This window comes from Sparus aurata, chromosome 8, assembly GCF_900880675.1.
Source record: "Sparus aurata chromosome 8, fSpaAur1.1, whole genome shotgun sequence".
NCBI classification, from domain to species: domain Eukaryota; kingdom Metazoa; phylum Chordata; class Actinopteri; order Spariformes; family Sparidae; genus Sparus; species Sparus aurata.
The window spans coordinates 15,617,091-15,635,898 of NC_044194.1; the positions used below are offsets into that span (position 1 = coordinate 15,617,091).

Here is an 18,808-nt window from a genome sequence, read left to right on the forward strand (position 1 = left end):
ACTAATTGTGGAAATGTGTAGAAAACCTGTAGTTTCAATGTCTATTTATCACAACAGCAGAGGGCGCTGCTCCTCCGCATTTTTTGTGCGGTTTACTGCTGCAGGAGAGTGTGATGCTTCCGTCTCCTGTGATAGTGCTGTCTTTAATGTCTTTGTGGCACGTCTGCATCGATTTCAGCGGAATGAAAATGAATCATTTAGATTAACAAACGTGAATGAGATCTGGTTGGTACAGTGGGAGCTGTGGAAGATGCTGCAGCCCTGCAAATTGTTTTCTTGATCTCTGCTGTGTCAACAGTGCAGCACCTGCGCCCCCTAGTGGAGGTGAAGGAGAGTGTTTTAAATATCGAACAGCAAATATTTGTGGTGCTCATTAATTCGTTAGAAAAACGTGTTCTTTGAAAGCGAAGGGTTGTTTCTTTTCTGGTGGAAATCCCTAAAAAGGGCATATAAAGAGGTGTGATTATAAAGAAAGTGTTATCAATGAGGAGTGAACTGTAATATCTTCTGTGAATCTATAAATAGGTTACTTACAGGAAGTTTCAGCAAGTTCACAAACCCTCATCTCATTTCCTTTTTTGTACCAAAGGCACGTGATGACGTACTCTGGTTTTATGACCTGTTCACTTCACAGGCACAGCGACAGAACTTCTATTCCAAACGTCAGCCTCAAGTTGATTAAAAAGACTTGTTTAATTTAACAGAAAAATTGTCAGACAAAGGCACGTAATGCATGGAAATACAACTGATTGATTACATAGTGCACCATGAGAGATGAAGAGAGAATGTAAACCAGACTTGTAGTTCTGCAGGTGAAGCGCCCTCAAAAAAAAAAAAAAAAAAAACAGTCAGTAGAATGACAGACAAACGACATAAACATGTTATTTTATGGCAGACAAAACATTAAAAAGTGGTCCGTAGCTTCATGTTAGATCCTCGTAGGCAATGTTCGTGAGACAAACATGATATAATACATTAGTAAGTCAAAAAAACAGAAAGAAAGAAAAACAAAATAGGCTCATAGTTCATGACTTGGAGCCCGTAATGTGCTTCCAGGAGCACTGAAGGCTGTTTGTTGCTTCTTTAAAAAAAAAAAAAAAAAAAAAAAATAGGGAATTGCATTTTTCCTCAGAAAAAGCCTCATATCACAGTATAACCCATCGCTTCTCCATCACATTAGTAGTAAAAGACAGACATCAGACCCATAAGACATAGAGAGCAAAGTGACTGTTCCTGTGTTGTTTGGGCGTGTGCGTCAGAGAGCTGGCGTGTGTTGATATTACCACGCTATCGGCACGGTAATGCAGTTGGATTGATTTTTGGCCCTTGAGAGAGGAGACAGCTGGTCTTATCAGAGCCCAGCAGTGGCTTCAGTGGTTATGGATCGCTCATGCCAGCGTTAATGACACTTCCTCTGCCGAGCCCAACACCCCGTCACTGTAAAACACTGATGTAAAACGTTCACTCCTTGAAGACCACGTTTCAAAAACAGCGCTCGGAAATCAAATATATTGCACTTAGACATCAGGAAGAGTAAACAGAAAAACTTTAAAGACCACACGGGGCAGACAAGGCAATAAGGAATAAAGAAATACATAAAGAAAACAAGATGCCTGGTGCCTCTGCTGTAGTCTGGAAGATCCTTCATTAAAATATAGATTTCAACATTTTGGGAAAGAAACGTGCTTTTTTTTCTGAGAGTTAGATTAGAAGATTGACACAACTCTCATTTCTATATGCTAAATATGAAGCTACAACCAGTAGTCAGTGAGCTTAATATAGCATAAAACCTAAAATCAGAGAGAAACAGCCGGCCTGTCTCTGTGCAAAGGTAACAAAATCCGCCTACCAGCCACCTTTAGCATTTCATAGCCAAAAAGATGCCAAGCTTGAGGTTTTGTTCGTGTGTGTATGTGCATGCTTGCAACAGTTTGAGAAAGGTTTAAGTAATTATTCGCTCAATTTTAACCTCAACGATTGATCATTTCCCCTGAAAAATTGAGGGAAAGACAGAGTGAGTTGTAGTGATATTCATGCACTTCTCTTCACCCTTTCTTAATCCTTGAATTGATTTCATAGCAATGCTCAGGGAAGGTAACACAATTTACTGTTACATAAATATTATTTTAAAAAGGTTAAATGAAAGTTGTTAGCAACACACATTCAAGTTCTAGACGAGAAAAATAAATCACATTTAATTTCAGTCTGACTTTAAAAACCTCCCGTGAATTCAAGGCCATCGTGTCTTCTGACGATTGTACAACCAATCCTCTGAGACAGTCCTTTCCTGACAACTGACAGCATCCACGTTGCTGCAGTGTTGTTTAGCGTGTGCTCTCTTCACTATCAGGCGGGCACCAGCAGCCTGTCTATGGCGCACTGTAAACGGTCCCAGTTCTTCCAGAATATGGTCAAAAAACAAACTCCCAGGAAGGTAGCGACCACATGATGCCGGCTCCTCATCAGCGGAGCGGCAAACTTGGCAGCAGTGGAGACGCACACCAGGATGACGGTGATGATGGCCAGCATAATGTTGATGCTCTTCCCCAGCAAGACTCGGGCGTCATGGCTCTCGAGCTGGACCGTCTGCTGCTGCTGCTGCTGCTGCAGCTCCAGCTTAGACACTCGTGTCTGACACGACTCCAGAGCTTCCTGAGAGAGATGATGGAGAAAGATTAAGGGTCTGGATGTCTCTCAAGTGGCTAAAGGGCATTTTGCTGACCTTTTGATGCTCAATTACCCAAATTCCCCCGAAAGATTAATTATGTATCAGCAGAGAGACACAAAGACAGAACAATTTGTCTCATCATAAATGTCAAATGACAAAACAGGCTGATTTTATTATCTGATGAATACATTCGGCTCACTTGGACAGACAACAGCCTTATTAAAATGAAGGTCAGACAAGCTTCAGCAATGTGCTGAGATTTTATATTTAATCTATGTTAGAATTGATTCACTCCTATCTGACCTGCCTGCTGATACCACACGCTAATGACATACAGGTAAGCCACATTATCTGCAGTCCACCGATCAAGCTTCATCCTATAATCGATTGACTGTTCCGTACCTGTATGTCCCTGGCCCTTTCCTGAGCCTGGTAGGCCACCCTCTCCTCGATGCTGGCCAGCTCCTGCTTCAGATTAGTCATCTCATTTTGGTGAAGCTCCGTCAGGTCGTTCAGCTGGTCTTCCAAACGCTCGTACCTGGAGGTGGATATTAGTTCAAATGTAGGCGCATTCGGTGATGGAATGTAACTAAGTGCATTTACTGAAGTACTCGACTAATGTACAATTATTTTACTTGTGTATTTCCATTCTCTAGTTCTATACTTACACTACAAAATTTGTATGTTTTACTCCCCTACATAATTTAGTAGATTTAGTTACTAGATTTAGTTACTAGCTACTTTTTAGATTACATGCTTAAAACTGACTATCATGCAATCGGCCTGGCAAATAATTGATAATATAATTGAAAATGTACTCAAGTACTATTTGTATGAGTGACTGTGACTTTGACCAAGAAGCAGCACTTCTGCAGTTGTGGTGAATTTCATCCACAATTTAGTAAATGTTGGTCTTCAAGTTACTCTAACTGCTAAAGTTGTTTCCATATTTAGATCAATAGTAATTATGTAAATTCTCAACATGAGAACAAAATCATTAACATTAACAATCAAGCCTGGCGCTGTATTATGAGGTTACAGATTTTAGTATAGTATAATATATACCACTATAAAATATTTACATTTTCATTCATCTTGTTGATCAGTCAAGAGGTTTTAACAGAAACAATTTCTATTTTTATCACTCCATAAATCTGACCAGTGCATAAAAACATACCTGTATCTCTCCTCCTGCAGTGTTTGGCTGATGATGTCATACTCTCTCTTGAACTGAGTCTTCAGCTCCTCTAGATCCTCCTCCAGCTGATTCTGAGCATCTTTGATCTCGCTCACCTCCTCCAGGCTCAGGGCCAGTCTGCTCTGGCCTTCACCCTCAGCCTGCTGGCCTTGACCCTGACTCGGCACCGCTGACCCTCCTGCTCCCGCTGGGTTCCCGTTACTGTCTGCGGAGATGGAAGCACTCCCCGAGGAGCACTCGTCATCGCTGGGATACTTGGGCTTGCCCACCAAAGAAGTGCTGCTACTCAGCCCCTTTCCTGCACTGTCAGTGGGCAGCGGTGAGGAAGCATCCAGAGTGGTCTTGAGGTGGGCGATGTTGTCAGCGCTGCCAAATTTGTTCCTGATGAGATTGGCGAACTCTCTGGGCTTGCTGAAGAAGAAAGGAGGGGAGAGGGAGACGCCCGGTCCGATGGTCTTGATCTTGTCCATGGTCGGGTGTCGGCCGCTGCCGGTCATATCCCTCAGCAGCTGTCTGGGAGACTCCCTGGGTATGGTGCTATGTTTGGCAGCAAATGGATGAGGTGTTGGGCTGTGGTGGGTTTCATTGTCCTTCATCTTTCGATGGTACTGCTCCAGCTTCTTTTGCATCTGGGCGATGTTCTGCGCCGACTTCTGATTCTTTTTCTCAAACACCTGCTTGATGCGCCCTACTTGCTGCTTGTCCGCACTGTTCACCAGCTTCAGGTATTCTGCGACGTTCTCGTCCCGCGCAGTCTGCTCGATCTTCAGCTGCTCTGTGACTTTCAGTATCTTCTGCTGAAGGCTGTCCAAGCAAGAACGGCTACGCTGGACCTCAAATCCGAAAGCAGGACGGGGACTTCCATCAATCAGATCCAGATCCAAGTTGTTCTCTGAAGAACCCCGACGCATCGACACAGGAATGCCAAGAGGACTGTCCTCGGTGCTCCTGTCCTACAAGACAGAGAAACAAAGACCAGATATTGTATTATATACGGAGCATTTGAATGATTCTTATATGCATTATGAGTAGCTTTTGATAGATTACATCTCAATGCAGAAAAGATAATAATCAGACATTTTAAAAAACAATTCTAAACCTTACGATCTCTCGACTCTGCAAGACAGGGCTGCATCTTCCTTACAGCTGCACCAATTACGTCCCTCACATTTATAACCAATTGGATGTTGAAGCGTAACAGACATAAACAGGCGCTTCTTGGTTATGTTCAAAGCTACGCTACTTCTTGAGTTTTGGTTAGGGTGGCTGAGTGAGAGCAAAGATGATGGAAGTTAAATTATCAGTTTATTTTAATTATACACCATAACAAAGACGTTTGTATTAAAACCAGCGAATAGTCACACAGAGAAAAAACAAACATGTAATGAGAATGTGTGAACTTTTTTTAATCACACCGTAGAGCTGTGAATCTGTCGCGACTCCCGTGTCCTCCTGCCCTGTACGTTTTAGATGTTTCCTTGCTCCATCACACCTGATTCAAATGAACGGCTCGTTATCGGACTCCAGCACAGCTCGATGATAAGCTGATCATTTGAGCCAGGTGGGTTGGAGCAGGGAATTATATCTAAAACATGCAGGGCAGGGGCCCCCGGTGAAAAGGTCAAAGAACAGCCATCTAATCAAATCAGGAGGTTCCTCGAGAATCCCACCCGAACTTTTTTTTACCTACGGTCGAATAAAAGTTGCACCATTGAAGCTTAACGTGCGCACCATCACTTTAGAGAAACAAACTATTAATACAAATACAAAGCGAAACACACATCCATCCAATTATTATCCAATAAAAAGACACTGGAAAGCACACCTACAACGACATGGCCAATCTTAATAGGTGTATTACGTATTCTAAATAGCATAACACAATTTACTTTTGCAAGAAGAATGAAGTACGAATACTGTTTATTGTTTATTATTACATGGCTCTTACAGTTTTGATACACTATTTCATCTCCATAGACAGGTTTACTCATTTTTATCAGTGTGCACAACAACAGGTGATGTGTGTTTGGGCAATGTTGAACTGATAAGTAGCTCAGCAGCACAACGGACAGCGACAACAAACATGTTATTTTCACCCTCATATGGATGATTTGGATAATTGAGTTAAGCTGGAGGGTTGTTTTGTAAACCCGATCCTCTGGCGTTGCTTTGGTCCACAGACTCCACTGTAGCTAAAATGTTGGGAATCATATTTTATGTTTCTGAATGTCCTCCTCATGGGCAGCACTCAACACGATAAGCATTTGCTCTAGCTGCTGTGAGACCATCTGGGTGTGAATGTAATGCTCTTATTTGGCACGTCTGTTGCGATTTACGGAGCCAGAATTTAATCCTGTTTGTTCATAGTATAGCACATGAATGACAAAATTCAGATAACGGCCGTTTGTGTGTGTGAAAGAAGTGGAGCGTGCACATCTAATGTAGGTCAGTGATAATAATGTCAAACAAGGCCACAAGGCTCAGGAAATCCCTTTTCCAGACATTGTCCCCTATTTTTACAGTACATTACCGTTATCCTGACAGAGGGTCAACATTACAGTCGGTGAGTTATTGACACATCAGGCAGACGGTGTCGTGAATAGAGTTTTTTAGTTGTCTGCTTTAGATTTGAAGAAGTGAAACTGAATAAATATGCTTCAAGTAAGCAAGTTAAAAAACCCTCCTCAAAGAGGAAACAGTGGAGAGCAGCCAAGAGATAATTAAATTAGGTTTTAGAGCAGCATTTTTTAGAGCAGAAGTGTCACTTCAAGTGTGATGTCGCCGCAATGTAGCGGTGGCCTAACAAGCCACTGGATCTTGCGAGTTGATCGCAGGGCAACACCAGCGTGATGATGATAGGATGTAAGCTGATGAAGCCTAATACAAAGTGTTGTACAACAAGCACTACATGCTGTACAAAGCTGCACTAATCCTTAACAAATGTAACACTGCTAGTTTCAAGCAAATAAACAGATCACAGCAGGCAGACTTAAGGCTCAACCCTGCTTAGCATTTCCACATCATGACGCCGTGGTTACATATTGCAAGCTAAGTACCTTTACAACCGACTGACGCATCTAGAGTTCACCGTGTACTGACACTCCTCGACACATGACTGTCAGGTGGGACTCAAGAGAGGGTTTACAAGTAATAGGGTGATTAAGTATGACTAGCCATTTTTTCCTGCAGACACGCCACGTGACACAGCAGATACGAATGACTGAAACAGTCTGGATTTACAATGCCGAATAAAGTTACAGTTTGAGAGATGAATAAAACTAATCCTTTCTGACATGTACTCGTTTAAAAATGGTGCCAAGACAATAAATGCAAGATTGTACTTAATAAACTTAATTGATTTTTGTAAATAAATGCTTACTCTGAATTTGACTGAAGCTGGGACAAGAGAGTTGCGAAATGCTAAAATAAATAAATAAATAAATAAAAACCTGTTCGGAACATTCAACAGGTAAAGAGGTGATGGTATCATGATTGGGTATGAAAGGGGCATCCTCAAAGGCTCAGTCATGGGAAAAAGGTTTACCACTCTGTGAAACACATGACTGTAAGAAGGGTATGAGTACATGGGCTCTGGAGCACTTTGTAAATCCATTCTGTTTTGATATAACAAAGCATTACAACTTTTTTGGAAACGGGGTCATCCGGTTACACATGAAGGCTACATTCCAATTTACTTACTGTTGTCACAGTGACCTCACGCTTAATCTAGCTACTAGTTAAACTTGTTTGTGGAGGCGACACGGTGAACAGGAACTGTGTGTCATCTTTGACTCCACTACAACACACACCAGAATGTGCAACACAGAAACTGCCTTGCACATGTTTTTAGCCATGCTAATTATTTTGTAGCAACTTGTAATATTCATGTTCCCCAGAGGATGAATCCTTATAATTTTAGTACTACACTGACATGGCTTTATCCAAGTTTGTCTTATGACCAAAATACTACTCACAGTAGTCTCAGCTGTACTTCATTTTCAGTGGTAATTAGCAGGTGTTTATATGCTAACAGGCTAAACTAAGATGGTAAACAATATAGGCCTAACAGCAAAAAATGTGCGTATCACCATGCTCCTTTTGAACTGATATGTTGGAATTTCTGAGTTCCCCATCGGAAATTCCCCACGAATTAGCTGTTAGAATGTTGGTTGCTTCGGAGTACTTAAGTGTTTACTGTAAAATCAGGCAGCAGCCAACAGTGCAGAATGGACGCCCCACGCCCTAACCACCAGATCATAGACGCCAATTGATTGGCAGCTTCGAGTGAACATGGTCGAACCAGGACAGAAAAACACTGCCTACGAGAAGACATGAGCTAGATTGACGAAGGGAATAGAGTACCACGGTGGTTTTCTGGGCTGAGCAGGCAAGGACCGCTCACAGAGCTAACTGCAGCTAACAAAATTTAGCAGCAATCTAGCAGTAACTTAAACATTAAAGCTACTTGTCTATAAGGAAACCCATAAATCATCTCAGTATTCCAGCTGCCCCGCTCCAAAACTGGTCATCGAGGAGCTGCTGGTAATCGGTTAGTTAGCAGTTGCTTTGGTAACAAGTGAAGCTATTTGCTTTTTGTACAGCAATTGGTGCTGTCGCTCCCTAGCAACACACTCCACCTCCCTCTTTTTATATTTCCGTGGCAGTGTCATAAAATAAAGAATGTTTTTATTGGAGAAATAATTGATATCTGCCCCCGAGTGCAGGGTGAGTCATCCTAATTTTTAAGGAAGTTACAAACTCTAAAATACCCTTAAAAATACCTTAAAACGTCTTTTTTGCCACTGATGGGCCCGATACTGGTGTAAAGTTAAGATATGGAGAAAGGCATAAGCAAGCAGTTTGACTCATAGGAGGATTGCCCCCTGAAGTCTGATTTTTTTTTTTTTACTATGGAAGGCAGAAGAACCTCATCAACCCCGATCTTGGAATCCATGTACCAACAATAAGTGAAGGCCGTAGTATACACCATTTATTAGCACTTAGTCCTACATATACTGCCGTCTAGCTTCTTTCTTTGGACATGATGTAGGATATTTGTATGAACAGTACATCCTCGTGCATTGTTATCAACTGGTGCTGCTAATGGCTAACAATGGTCATCTTGGTTTCTGACTTTTACTGGAACGCAGTCAACTCGGGTGTGACGTCATTCCCAGCTCTGACTTCCAACTTCTGGGTTAGTGCAGTTTCAACACTACCAGCATGGTTTACAACTAGTAGTCTTGCTTGTAAATAAATGGTTTTTTTTAAAGTGCTTATAATTATAGTGGACATACATAATATATACTTATTCATGTATAGTGTGTAACCAGAGAATGCCACGCTTCTTTCTCCAAGCATGCCTGGGGTATTTCAGCCTCTGTCCTCATCCCCAATCACTCCCCCCTCTCTGGCATCTGTCCTTCTTCAACACAGGACTCTTTGTTTGCAGAGAAAAAAGCACACTTTGTCACATCCTACCTCTGCTCTGTCCAGGACTCCGATGAGCGAGCTACTGCATATGGATTCACTGGCCTGGCGTATAGCATGAGGAGCCCCGCATCCAATTACAACCCCGCTCCCTCCCGAGGGCATTCAATATATCAAAACAATCAGGTTTACACATACGGTATGCTGCCCTTTTGTCAAACCTGTTTGTCACACAAAAGAAAAAAGCGGCCTGATATCCTCCTTTCTCAAGAGGAAGTGTAGAGCAGGCTTGTGTGTAGGTTGCTCATATTACCCAGTCTTTTTAGTTATCAAACAGCAAACACAAAGAGCTGCCTGTTCGACCAGACAGCTTGGACTGTGTGCTATTTCTGCAGCACTGGAACTAAGCTAGCTCCTCAGGGCTCTCTCCCACCACCAGCCTTAACTCTTAAATGTTATGCAATGTGTTCTTCTGTAGCATTAGGGGCCATACTCAAAGCACAGAAGGGCAAGTGTATTGCCTCAAGCCGCTGTGATATCATAGGTACAGGATTGGAGTGTAAAATAGATCAACTTGTGGTCCTGGCAACCACTGATGGATCACCGCTGAGGCATGCAGGAAAAGCTAACCTTGACAGGAGTGGGAGACGTTTTGCGAGCATTGATACGGCTTCCACATTCACACTCATGCACCTGGAGTAAGGAGTGTCAAGCCAAAATTGTATTACACCGCTGGAATGAGGGGAGTAAGCTCTTTGTTATAAAAACAAGATGGCTTTTGGGCAGGAGGGGGGCCTGATTCATGAGAGCAGCTCAGATAACACAAATAACACGAGCCAGATGTTTTACACAAACTGGGACCCAAAAACGAGTACAGCATCTGACTATTTCCATCAAGATGGTAAATGAAAAGTGCACAATCTCTATTTGTCAAGCTTATTTCTGACGCCTCAAGATTTTCTACCCATTCTGACTAACTGCTGGAGCGATCCGCAGGTCTCTCTGGATGAGTGGCTCTGCGAAATGAATTAGCCTCATGCTGATGAAAACGTCCTCCCAAATCTGCTGAGGAGCTGCCCTACTTTTCACTCCATTTCTCCCAGACACTTATGCTGGCGTTCTCCAGGGGTTGCTGAGGTGGGAGGGTTAAACAGTGTGAGGGACTGAAGGTCTTTGGGGACGGCCGGAGACGACGATGGGGGGGTCAAAGCCCAGTAACTACGGGGGGAAAAGCTTCTCAAACGCGGCAGATGGGGAAGTCTGACGGTTTGCTGGACCGTCCTCAACTGAGGGGTCACGGATTCAGCCCAGTTTGATGAGCAGTGATGGAAGTGCATTACTTTACTTGAGTATTTCAATTTTACGCAACTTTATACGTCCACTCCACCAGATTTGGAGAAAAATTTGCTTTTTATTCAATCATTTTGTCGCTAGTTACTTTGCAGATTGCAGATTTTAAAATCTATTTATTTTATCCGCTATCGACTTAACTAAAACAGAGATTCGAATCATCAGAAAAATTTTAAATATCAGATCTGATAACTGGCATTCTGACAACGCCACTGTCAAGTAAACATCACGTATAGAGTTTTTACGCACATGTAAATGTGCGTTTAATTTACATTTACTTGTACTTTTGACACTTCGGTGCATTTACTGCCACAAACGGATACTATATCGGATACTTTAACACTTCCACTTTCAAGTATTATTCATCTAAGTGGAAAGTGTGACTTTTGGGTACTTTTTACGAACACTGTAGATGAGATGGTGTTTCCGTCTACAAGTGTCCTACAGCAACAGGATGAACTCGTACTTGTGCTCACTGACTGTGATTCTCTATAGCTTTTATAAGCCAGGCCATGTGAGAGTCATCAGTCCGCTCATATGTTTAAAATTTAGCGTATCACCGTAAATGTGAAGCTAACGAGCCAAGCGGACGCCCACTGCCGCTTGAATCATTCAGTGATATTAGTGTGTCAGTAGAGCAGAAGAGGAGAGGCAGACAGAAAGTGGAAGACAGAACAGAAACGAAACACACAAGAGGACAGGAATAGAACAAAGGGAGGGTGCTCCCCAAACACAGCACAGCAGCGCACATCATCCCGATCATCATCATCTCCGCCAACAGCATCTACGGGAGGCCATTGTGTCCCCAGGGTGCCTCGCTCACACCTCAGCGCTGTACTGTATGAGCCCCTTGTCCCCCACGCTGTCCTACATATTACACAGCGTCTGTCCAAAACTATGACCCATTTAATAAGCTCTGACCTCCCGAGACAGCCTAACATAAAGATCCAACTGCATTAGCCTCAATCTTAACCCAACAAGGGAGGAGCTGTGTCCTGTTCTGCCCAAGAAATCTGCCCAAATGTTATCTGAATTTTGGGTGCAAAGTCGGGGGAGTTGATGGAAACTGCAGATGCTGCTTATCTCGCACTGCAGCGTGCTCTCTCTTGGATCAATGATCTAGTTAGTGATTCAATTTTTCATGCAAAACCAGACCTTACACTCATCTGCCCACTGCGGCACCAGAAGAAACGAGCAGAGCAGCGATTCAGCTCTTGAACTGGAGTGAGGGGGAAGTACACAAATAATTTAGCGCTGGGTGTGTATGCGGTAGGTGTGAGCTGTGTACAGAGCGGTTTTAGTGAGATAAATATTGGTTCAGACTAGCAGAATGTACAGAAACCTAGCCTGTTAGGTTTTTTTACTTTGGTTAAACTCGCCATGCCACCCTTTAACCGGGACGCTAGTAAAACCACAGACATTTTCTGATGCAAACAGGAAGGCGGGAGGAAGTAATGCTTGTAACTCGCAACAATCGCAGCAGTAATCTATTGAAACCATCAGCCACGATGTAGGGTCAGGTCACAAAAGCATGCATCTACCAGGTTTTTGCAACATCAGCAAAAAAGTGATCAAAATGATAAAGTGTGTGGTGCTTAGGGGGGCTCTTGTTTATCGTTCTCTCTCTGTCACTGCCTCTGTGCACCCCAAATGAACACACACACACACACACACACACACACACACACACACACACACACACACACACACACACACACACACACACACACACACACACACACACACACACGGCAACAGAGCTGGCACACTCACTGAGATGGAACAAAACCGTCCCTTCAGCAGAGAACAGAACCACAGAGGGGATGAAGCCTGCGGTGCTTATTGGTATTCCCTCCAGCTGATCCTCATGGATACAGACACTCTCCCACTCAGAGCTCACACATGGAAACGGGAAGAAAACCCAGAGAGGGGGGAGAGTGAGAGCGACAGGGAGCACATCTTTGATTGTGGTCAGAACGCTGACCCAACATCTCCTCCTCCTCCTCTCATCTGCATCCCACAGCTGCCTATGTGGCCTCACTTTGATTGCGAAAAACCTTTCTTGAGAGGCCAAACAGTACGCAGAGTCATCAGAATAAAAGAGGAATAGAAGTAGCAACAGTTTGAAGTCCTGAATGACTAATCCGTGGGAGGTCAGCGGAATGAATTGCTTAAGACGTATTTGCTATTATCTCATAGGCAAGCTGGTCCAGGACTAAATCAATAGCCCATTAACACTCCCAGCGTCTGCTTTGCCCCCATGGACAGGGGGAGTATTGAATGGGATTCAATTGAGATAAAAATGCGGCTATATTCAAATGTACTGATTCAAAGTGTGAGAGTGAATAGAGCCAGTGACGTTGTACGGTTGGTGATGAGTCAAACAGCTCATTAGGCATGAAAGACATAATTTATGCTACCCACAAATAGATAATATGTATTATGTATGCTGTCAAGTAACAGACCACAGCGAGAGACCACTGTTCAAGATGCCACTCCCACATTTGTACCCATAAAACCACTGGATATGTTTAACATGACTTGAAAACTGAGGCATGTAAATGGCAACAAAACTAAATATTTTTTGTTGAGAACGCAGGGGAATTTCCAGCTTTGTGTTTGTGCCGACTGAACCAGTTCGGCAAGATGGCTGCCAAAAAAGAGACCATTTCAACATTTGCCAGCAATAAACCACTGGATATTTTTTACAAGTCGAGACCATTTCCAGCCTTGTTTGTGGCGACAGAACAAGGTAGGTGACCAGCTGCCAGACGAGTGACCGCTGTTGAAGAGGTGTCAATGTGTCAACAATTTTAAGCGTGAAACCACTGGATATGCAGTTTTGATAGTGGTGACTGAACCAGGTGGACAACATGGCTGATATGACAGATATTTTCAACATATCTGTGGTTTACAGAAACTTACATTGTCAGCATTCATTCTGGCGTTGGGGCTTTACACAGAATACAAACGCAGCATATCAAGAGGTTCTCCAGTGTCCAGCCCTGCGACATTCAGTCAATTAATCAAGTGATCAATCAAAAGTAAATCAGTTGCCAACTATTTTCCTGATCAATTGACTGATGTAGTCATTTTTCAGGCTAAATATGTTAAACATTTACTGGTTCCAGCTTCTGAAATGTCAGGATTTGCTGCTTTTCTTTGTAATTTGTGAGTCTTGTTGGTTGAACAAAAGAAGCAACGATAAAACGACGAACATCATCGTTAATAGCAGCCATCGCATTTCATGTGACAGAGCCACTACAGGGCAGATGTCACTAAGAATTGGCATGCACGTGTCTGCCGAGCCACCATCCTTTCAGTCAGGGTTAAAAAGACAGTTTATGTAAACGAGCTACTCGAACTGTGGTGTTGCATCATCTTTGGCCTCTAACCCACTATATCTGCTGCACAATGGCTTTTTGAGGAACCAAAGTGGAATGTCAGCTGCAGCCAACAAAAGGAGGAAAAACATAATTGGACAGTCCAGTAGTAATAAACAAGGCAAATCATCAGACATGTTCCATTACATTGTGATGGCCACAACCGTCTTACTGCTTACTTGAGAGGCTGGCTCAAATGGTCCGTCTGTGTATGAATCTTTCAAGCTCTTCTACAGGGCAGTCATAGTTATTGATTTCATTAGTCTATAAGAGTTAGTGTTGCATTTTAATCTGAAGTATATGCAGTTAGTCACAGAGTTAAACAGGCTACACTTGTAAGAGCTCCCTTTAGGATGCAGGATCCTGTTGGTGAGTAGATCAAAATCTTGCGCTTCACCTTTAAAGACTATGGCCTGAAGGCTCATGCATATGCACACGAACTAGAAAGAGAAACAACCTGCTGCACGATACCCGACTGACTTTCTGGTTGCACAAGACAGAGCACTCAACTCTTTGTCACTTTGCGATCGAAAGCACCTGACTTTAAACACATACTCAGGTTGATCTGTCACAGCCTTCAGGGGATTTTTCGGAACATCATACATTAGCATTAGCAAATGGTTGGATGATTTCCCCTAAAACCTGTTCTTGTAAGGTTGAGAGGTTTTAGAGTTGTTGTTTTTTTCCATAACTGAGTCAGTGTTATAAATATTGAAAAGCTCTCTCAGGCAAATCTGTGACTTGACTGACTCGATGAGTTCAGTGCAAGATTTTGGTGTAAAGACAAAAAACGCTATAAAGTCTGACAGCAATCAGGACATTATTGCTTTAAAACACGTCATATGTTACAGAATCCACTCTGGCTCCACAGGAAAAAAAAGTCCTTTCAGGACATATCTGATAAAACGTGCCAGGTCAAACTAAATGGGATTAAGAGTTTAATTTGTACACTTGTACTGTCAAACACTGAGTCATTCAGTGGGCACCTGTGAAGTAGAATGCAAAACAAGAGCTCTGTCAAAAATACCTGAAGACTTCCAGTTTCTGTTTAGATTATTGCTTTGGTTGTTTATGTACTGACTCTAATTTATGTGCTACTCATGTATTAGGAGTGTAACATTTTGTCCAAGTTACTAGTTTGGAGGAGGACAAACAGCCGATTAAAACTACCTGCAGTTTAATACGATATTGCCACAAACTACAGTGTAAAGAAATTACCATGTAGATGACAACCAGAGTCACTAGTTTCAGTTCAGAACTACTCCGTCTGCCACTACTTGTTATGCATTACAGGTATGGGACGTTTATGCAAATCCGCACATACATGAGTGCAGTAATGGAAAGTACAACTTGGAGGAACTTTCTACTTCCAATATTCAAACACGATATCTTTACTTTTATTCTGATTTTTGGGTGCCTGTGGTACAACCGCAAGACTAGGACGCATGCTTACTTCAATTAGAGCTGACACATTTAGATAATGAATTGATTAGTTAATTGACATTAGGTTATTCAGTAAACGTTTCTGAATTCTGATTCACTGGATACAACTTTTGGGTTTTTTTGGCTTTTGACTGATCAAAACTAGCATTCTGGTTTTGGTTTTTTTAAAGAGGGCATCTCTGGGAAGAATGTTAACACTCTTATGACACTAAGTAGACCAAACAATGAATGGAATGGATTATTCAAATATTATTGACTATGCAGGACTCAGTTTTCAGTGACAGATACTTCAAGACATCAAGTACATCTTCATAAAGACTCTGCTGTCTTTCTATCGTACTGAACCTGAACGTCTCGCAGTGTTAAAGGCTGACAATTCATCAGTAAACAATTCTGATAATCTGTTGATCATTCGAGTCATTTTTTTTTTATGTCAAACTCCCCCCAAAATTCACTTGGTACTTCTTCCTCCACAAGCATGTCATGGGCTTTTGACTTTTGATTGTAAAACAAACAGTTTTTAAAAGAAGACATCTCTTGGAAGAATTTTAACACTCTTGTGAAAATTAGTAGAACAAACAATGAATCGAATAATCAATAAATCGATCTCACCCCTAATTTCTATTCAAAGCATTAGAGAAATATGATTGAAATATTAATAATTGGCAGTCAGTTTTCAGTAAGAGACACTTCAAGACATCAAAAGCATCTTCACAAAGACTTTACTGTCTGTCAATCATATCGAACCTGAACATTTCACAGTGTTAAAGACTCAAAAACTCATGAGTAAACAATTCAGATAATATATTGATCATTTTAACCAAAAAAAAAAAATCTTCTTCCAGAAGAATATTTGGGGCTTTTGACTTGTGATTGAACAAAACACCGTTTTTTCAACATCTCTGGGAAGCACTGAAACACTCATATGACACTTAGGTAGACCGAACAATGAATCGTATGATCAATAAATCGATCAGACCAACTGATATGGAAAAACAACCTCAGTTTCAACCCTAATTTTCTATCTGAGGGATAACATTGACTGTTGAAATATTATTGAAATATTATTACTGACAATACAGGAGGACTCGGTCTTCAGTGACAGACACTAAAGACATCATAACATATTCACAAAGACTCTGCTGTCCGTGTGTGTGTGTCTTATTGAACTTGAACGCCTCACAGTGTTAAAGGCTCTTTGTTGGGGAAACGTGCGGCTCGAAGACGACACAGCTGTCGGTTTCACATGACGTGTGGATGAGGAGACAACAATGTCCGGCTGGTACAGTCCGGGACCTGCCGTCTGTGTGACACAACATGCTGCAGAAACACTCGGAGGGTTACTCACCATCCGGCTGCCGAGGTATTTCTCTACTTCAGATAAACTTCGCACGGACACGTTGGCGCTGGGCATAATAATCCCTGTCGGTGGGCTGATAGGAGCCTGCGGGTCTTCAGTTCAGGACCGGGACGAGTTTACAACTCAAATCTAATCTCGTATCCATGTTTAACCCCCTTTCTCTCCCCCCTCTCTCTCCCTCTCTCTCTCTCACACACACACACTTCCACACTGGGTGCTCTCTTCAACACACACACAAACTGTGGGTGAACCCAAACTCCGCCTTTTTTTGTGTGTGTGTGTGTGTAATGGGAGGGGTTAACTCTTTCAACAGTGGAAGATAAAGAGAAAACACACTCGGTATTAGCTTTCTTAAATATGTATATATTCCCACTGTGTGCTCATACACGTTTAAAACGCCTTTTTTGGGTGGTGGGGTAATTTATAGTGTTTTATGACGGATGACTTTCAAAATAAAAGCGTGTCTAACTAAGAGAGCCTGATTGTTTGAGAACAGAAATTAAATTCAGTTTGATACCACATCATTATTTTATCAAAGCAAAAATACCAAAGTCAATTGCAGTATTGTTTAGTATGCAGTTGGGTTTTTTCATATCATTTTTTTTTTAACCTTTATTTATCCGGGAAAATCCCATTGAGATTAAAAACCTCTTTTTCAAGGGAGTCCTGACCAAGATGGTCATATTGGTGCACAAAGAACTCGGATCCTTTACTTAGGTGGAAGTATAATCCCAGAGGAAAGTTTTACTGCTCAAAGCTTGCTCCTTTATGGCTATTGAGCCGTAAAGGAGCTCAATGAGAGTTCTCATTTCAGTCTTGTTGTCTTTTTTGGTCTCAAACATTTCTCATTTGTTTCTCCTAAAATTCCTTAGGAGCAATAGGTGAGACTTGAGACTTTGCGGCTTAAACCTTGCTCCTTTCCAGCACTGGGGAGACATTCTGAAACTTCATTGAGAGCTTGATGAGATCTCCTTTGAAACTTACAGGGAGCCCAAGTTGAGATTTTCTGCACCTGTTTCTCAGGAGAAACAATTGAGAAACAGGAGAAATCAGCCACAGCCTCACTTTGGTCTCACAGAGATCTCATAGTTGTCTAGGAGAAATGAACTACTGAGATCTCTTTTCCAATTTTCGTTTCCTTTGGGATTAGTCATTTAAAAGGTCCTGTTTCTAAGAAAAGTTTATTTTTGAGTTTCATTTCCTCAAATACTGACCCATTGGGATTGCAGGTCGGGTTGGCCTATTATGTAGAAATGCAAGCAAACATTTTGAAGTAATAGAATCAAGGTAAAAGTACAATTTGGATTCTAATTACTGGTGCATCAATGTAGCTGGTCAAGAAGTTTATACAATATTGGGTAGTTTAATCCAGATTAACGCATGATATAGTCATTGTTCATTGTTATTTTCTAGTTAACCCCAAGTTAACCACAAAACACCTTTAAATTGAAACTCTCGCCAAAATGCAACCCTGGCTTTTTTTGTGAATGTATATGAGTCAAACTTTCAAAGCACAATTACGACGAAAGAGGCACCTTTAAGATTTACCGTCTTTTTGTTTTCGTTCAAACTCTTTTAAATGGGAGTGCTAGGGGCAAATTAGCAATAGCATCAAATTCGCTATTTTTAAAACACTAAGAACATGAGACTTTGCTCGTAGTATCACCAGGGTCTCGACACATGTACATAAGCATTGAAAAAAATTGTTACAGAGTTTACTAAAAAGAGAGTTTTTGGACAACTCGTTAGCAGATGTTTCCTCCGCTCGCCGCTGCGTCCTGCCAGTGAGAAGTGTAGATCTCCGAATGCGACATAACCTGGAGGACAGTTAAGGTGGACTGCTCCTAAAGCTTAGTTCTACATAAAAAACGCACGGATAATTCATTGTTTTGTCGTTATCGAAAAACAATATTGACCTTGAAGTTGAAAAAGGAGCCAGAAACAATACTAAAATCGAAAGCCAAAAAAGTCACGTG

At 41.9% G+C, this 18,808-nt stretch overlaps 1 protein-coding gene across 1 annotated transcript; it reads right to left on the minus strand.

Moving 5' to 3' along the window:
• Positions 1 to 674: 674 nt before the first annotated feature.
• Positions 675 to 17,063, minus strand: LOC115587337 (transmembrane and coiled-coil domain protein 3-like). Its single transcript, XM_030427161.1, has 4 exons — positions 16,821 to 17,063; positions 3,846 to 4,819; positions 3,071 to 3,206; positions 675 to 2,652 (listed from the first exon to the last, which is right to left on the minus strand). Exons 1-4 carry the CDS (start codon positions 16,884 to 16,886, stop codon positions 2,347 to 2,349), a joined length of 1,482 nt encoding a protein of 493 aa, XP_030283021.1. The 5' UTR covers positions 16,887 to 17,063; the 3' UTR covers positions 675 to 2,346.
• Positions 17,064 to 18,808: the final 1,745 nt, after the last annotated feature.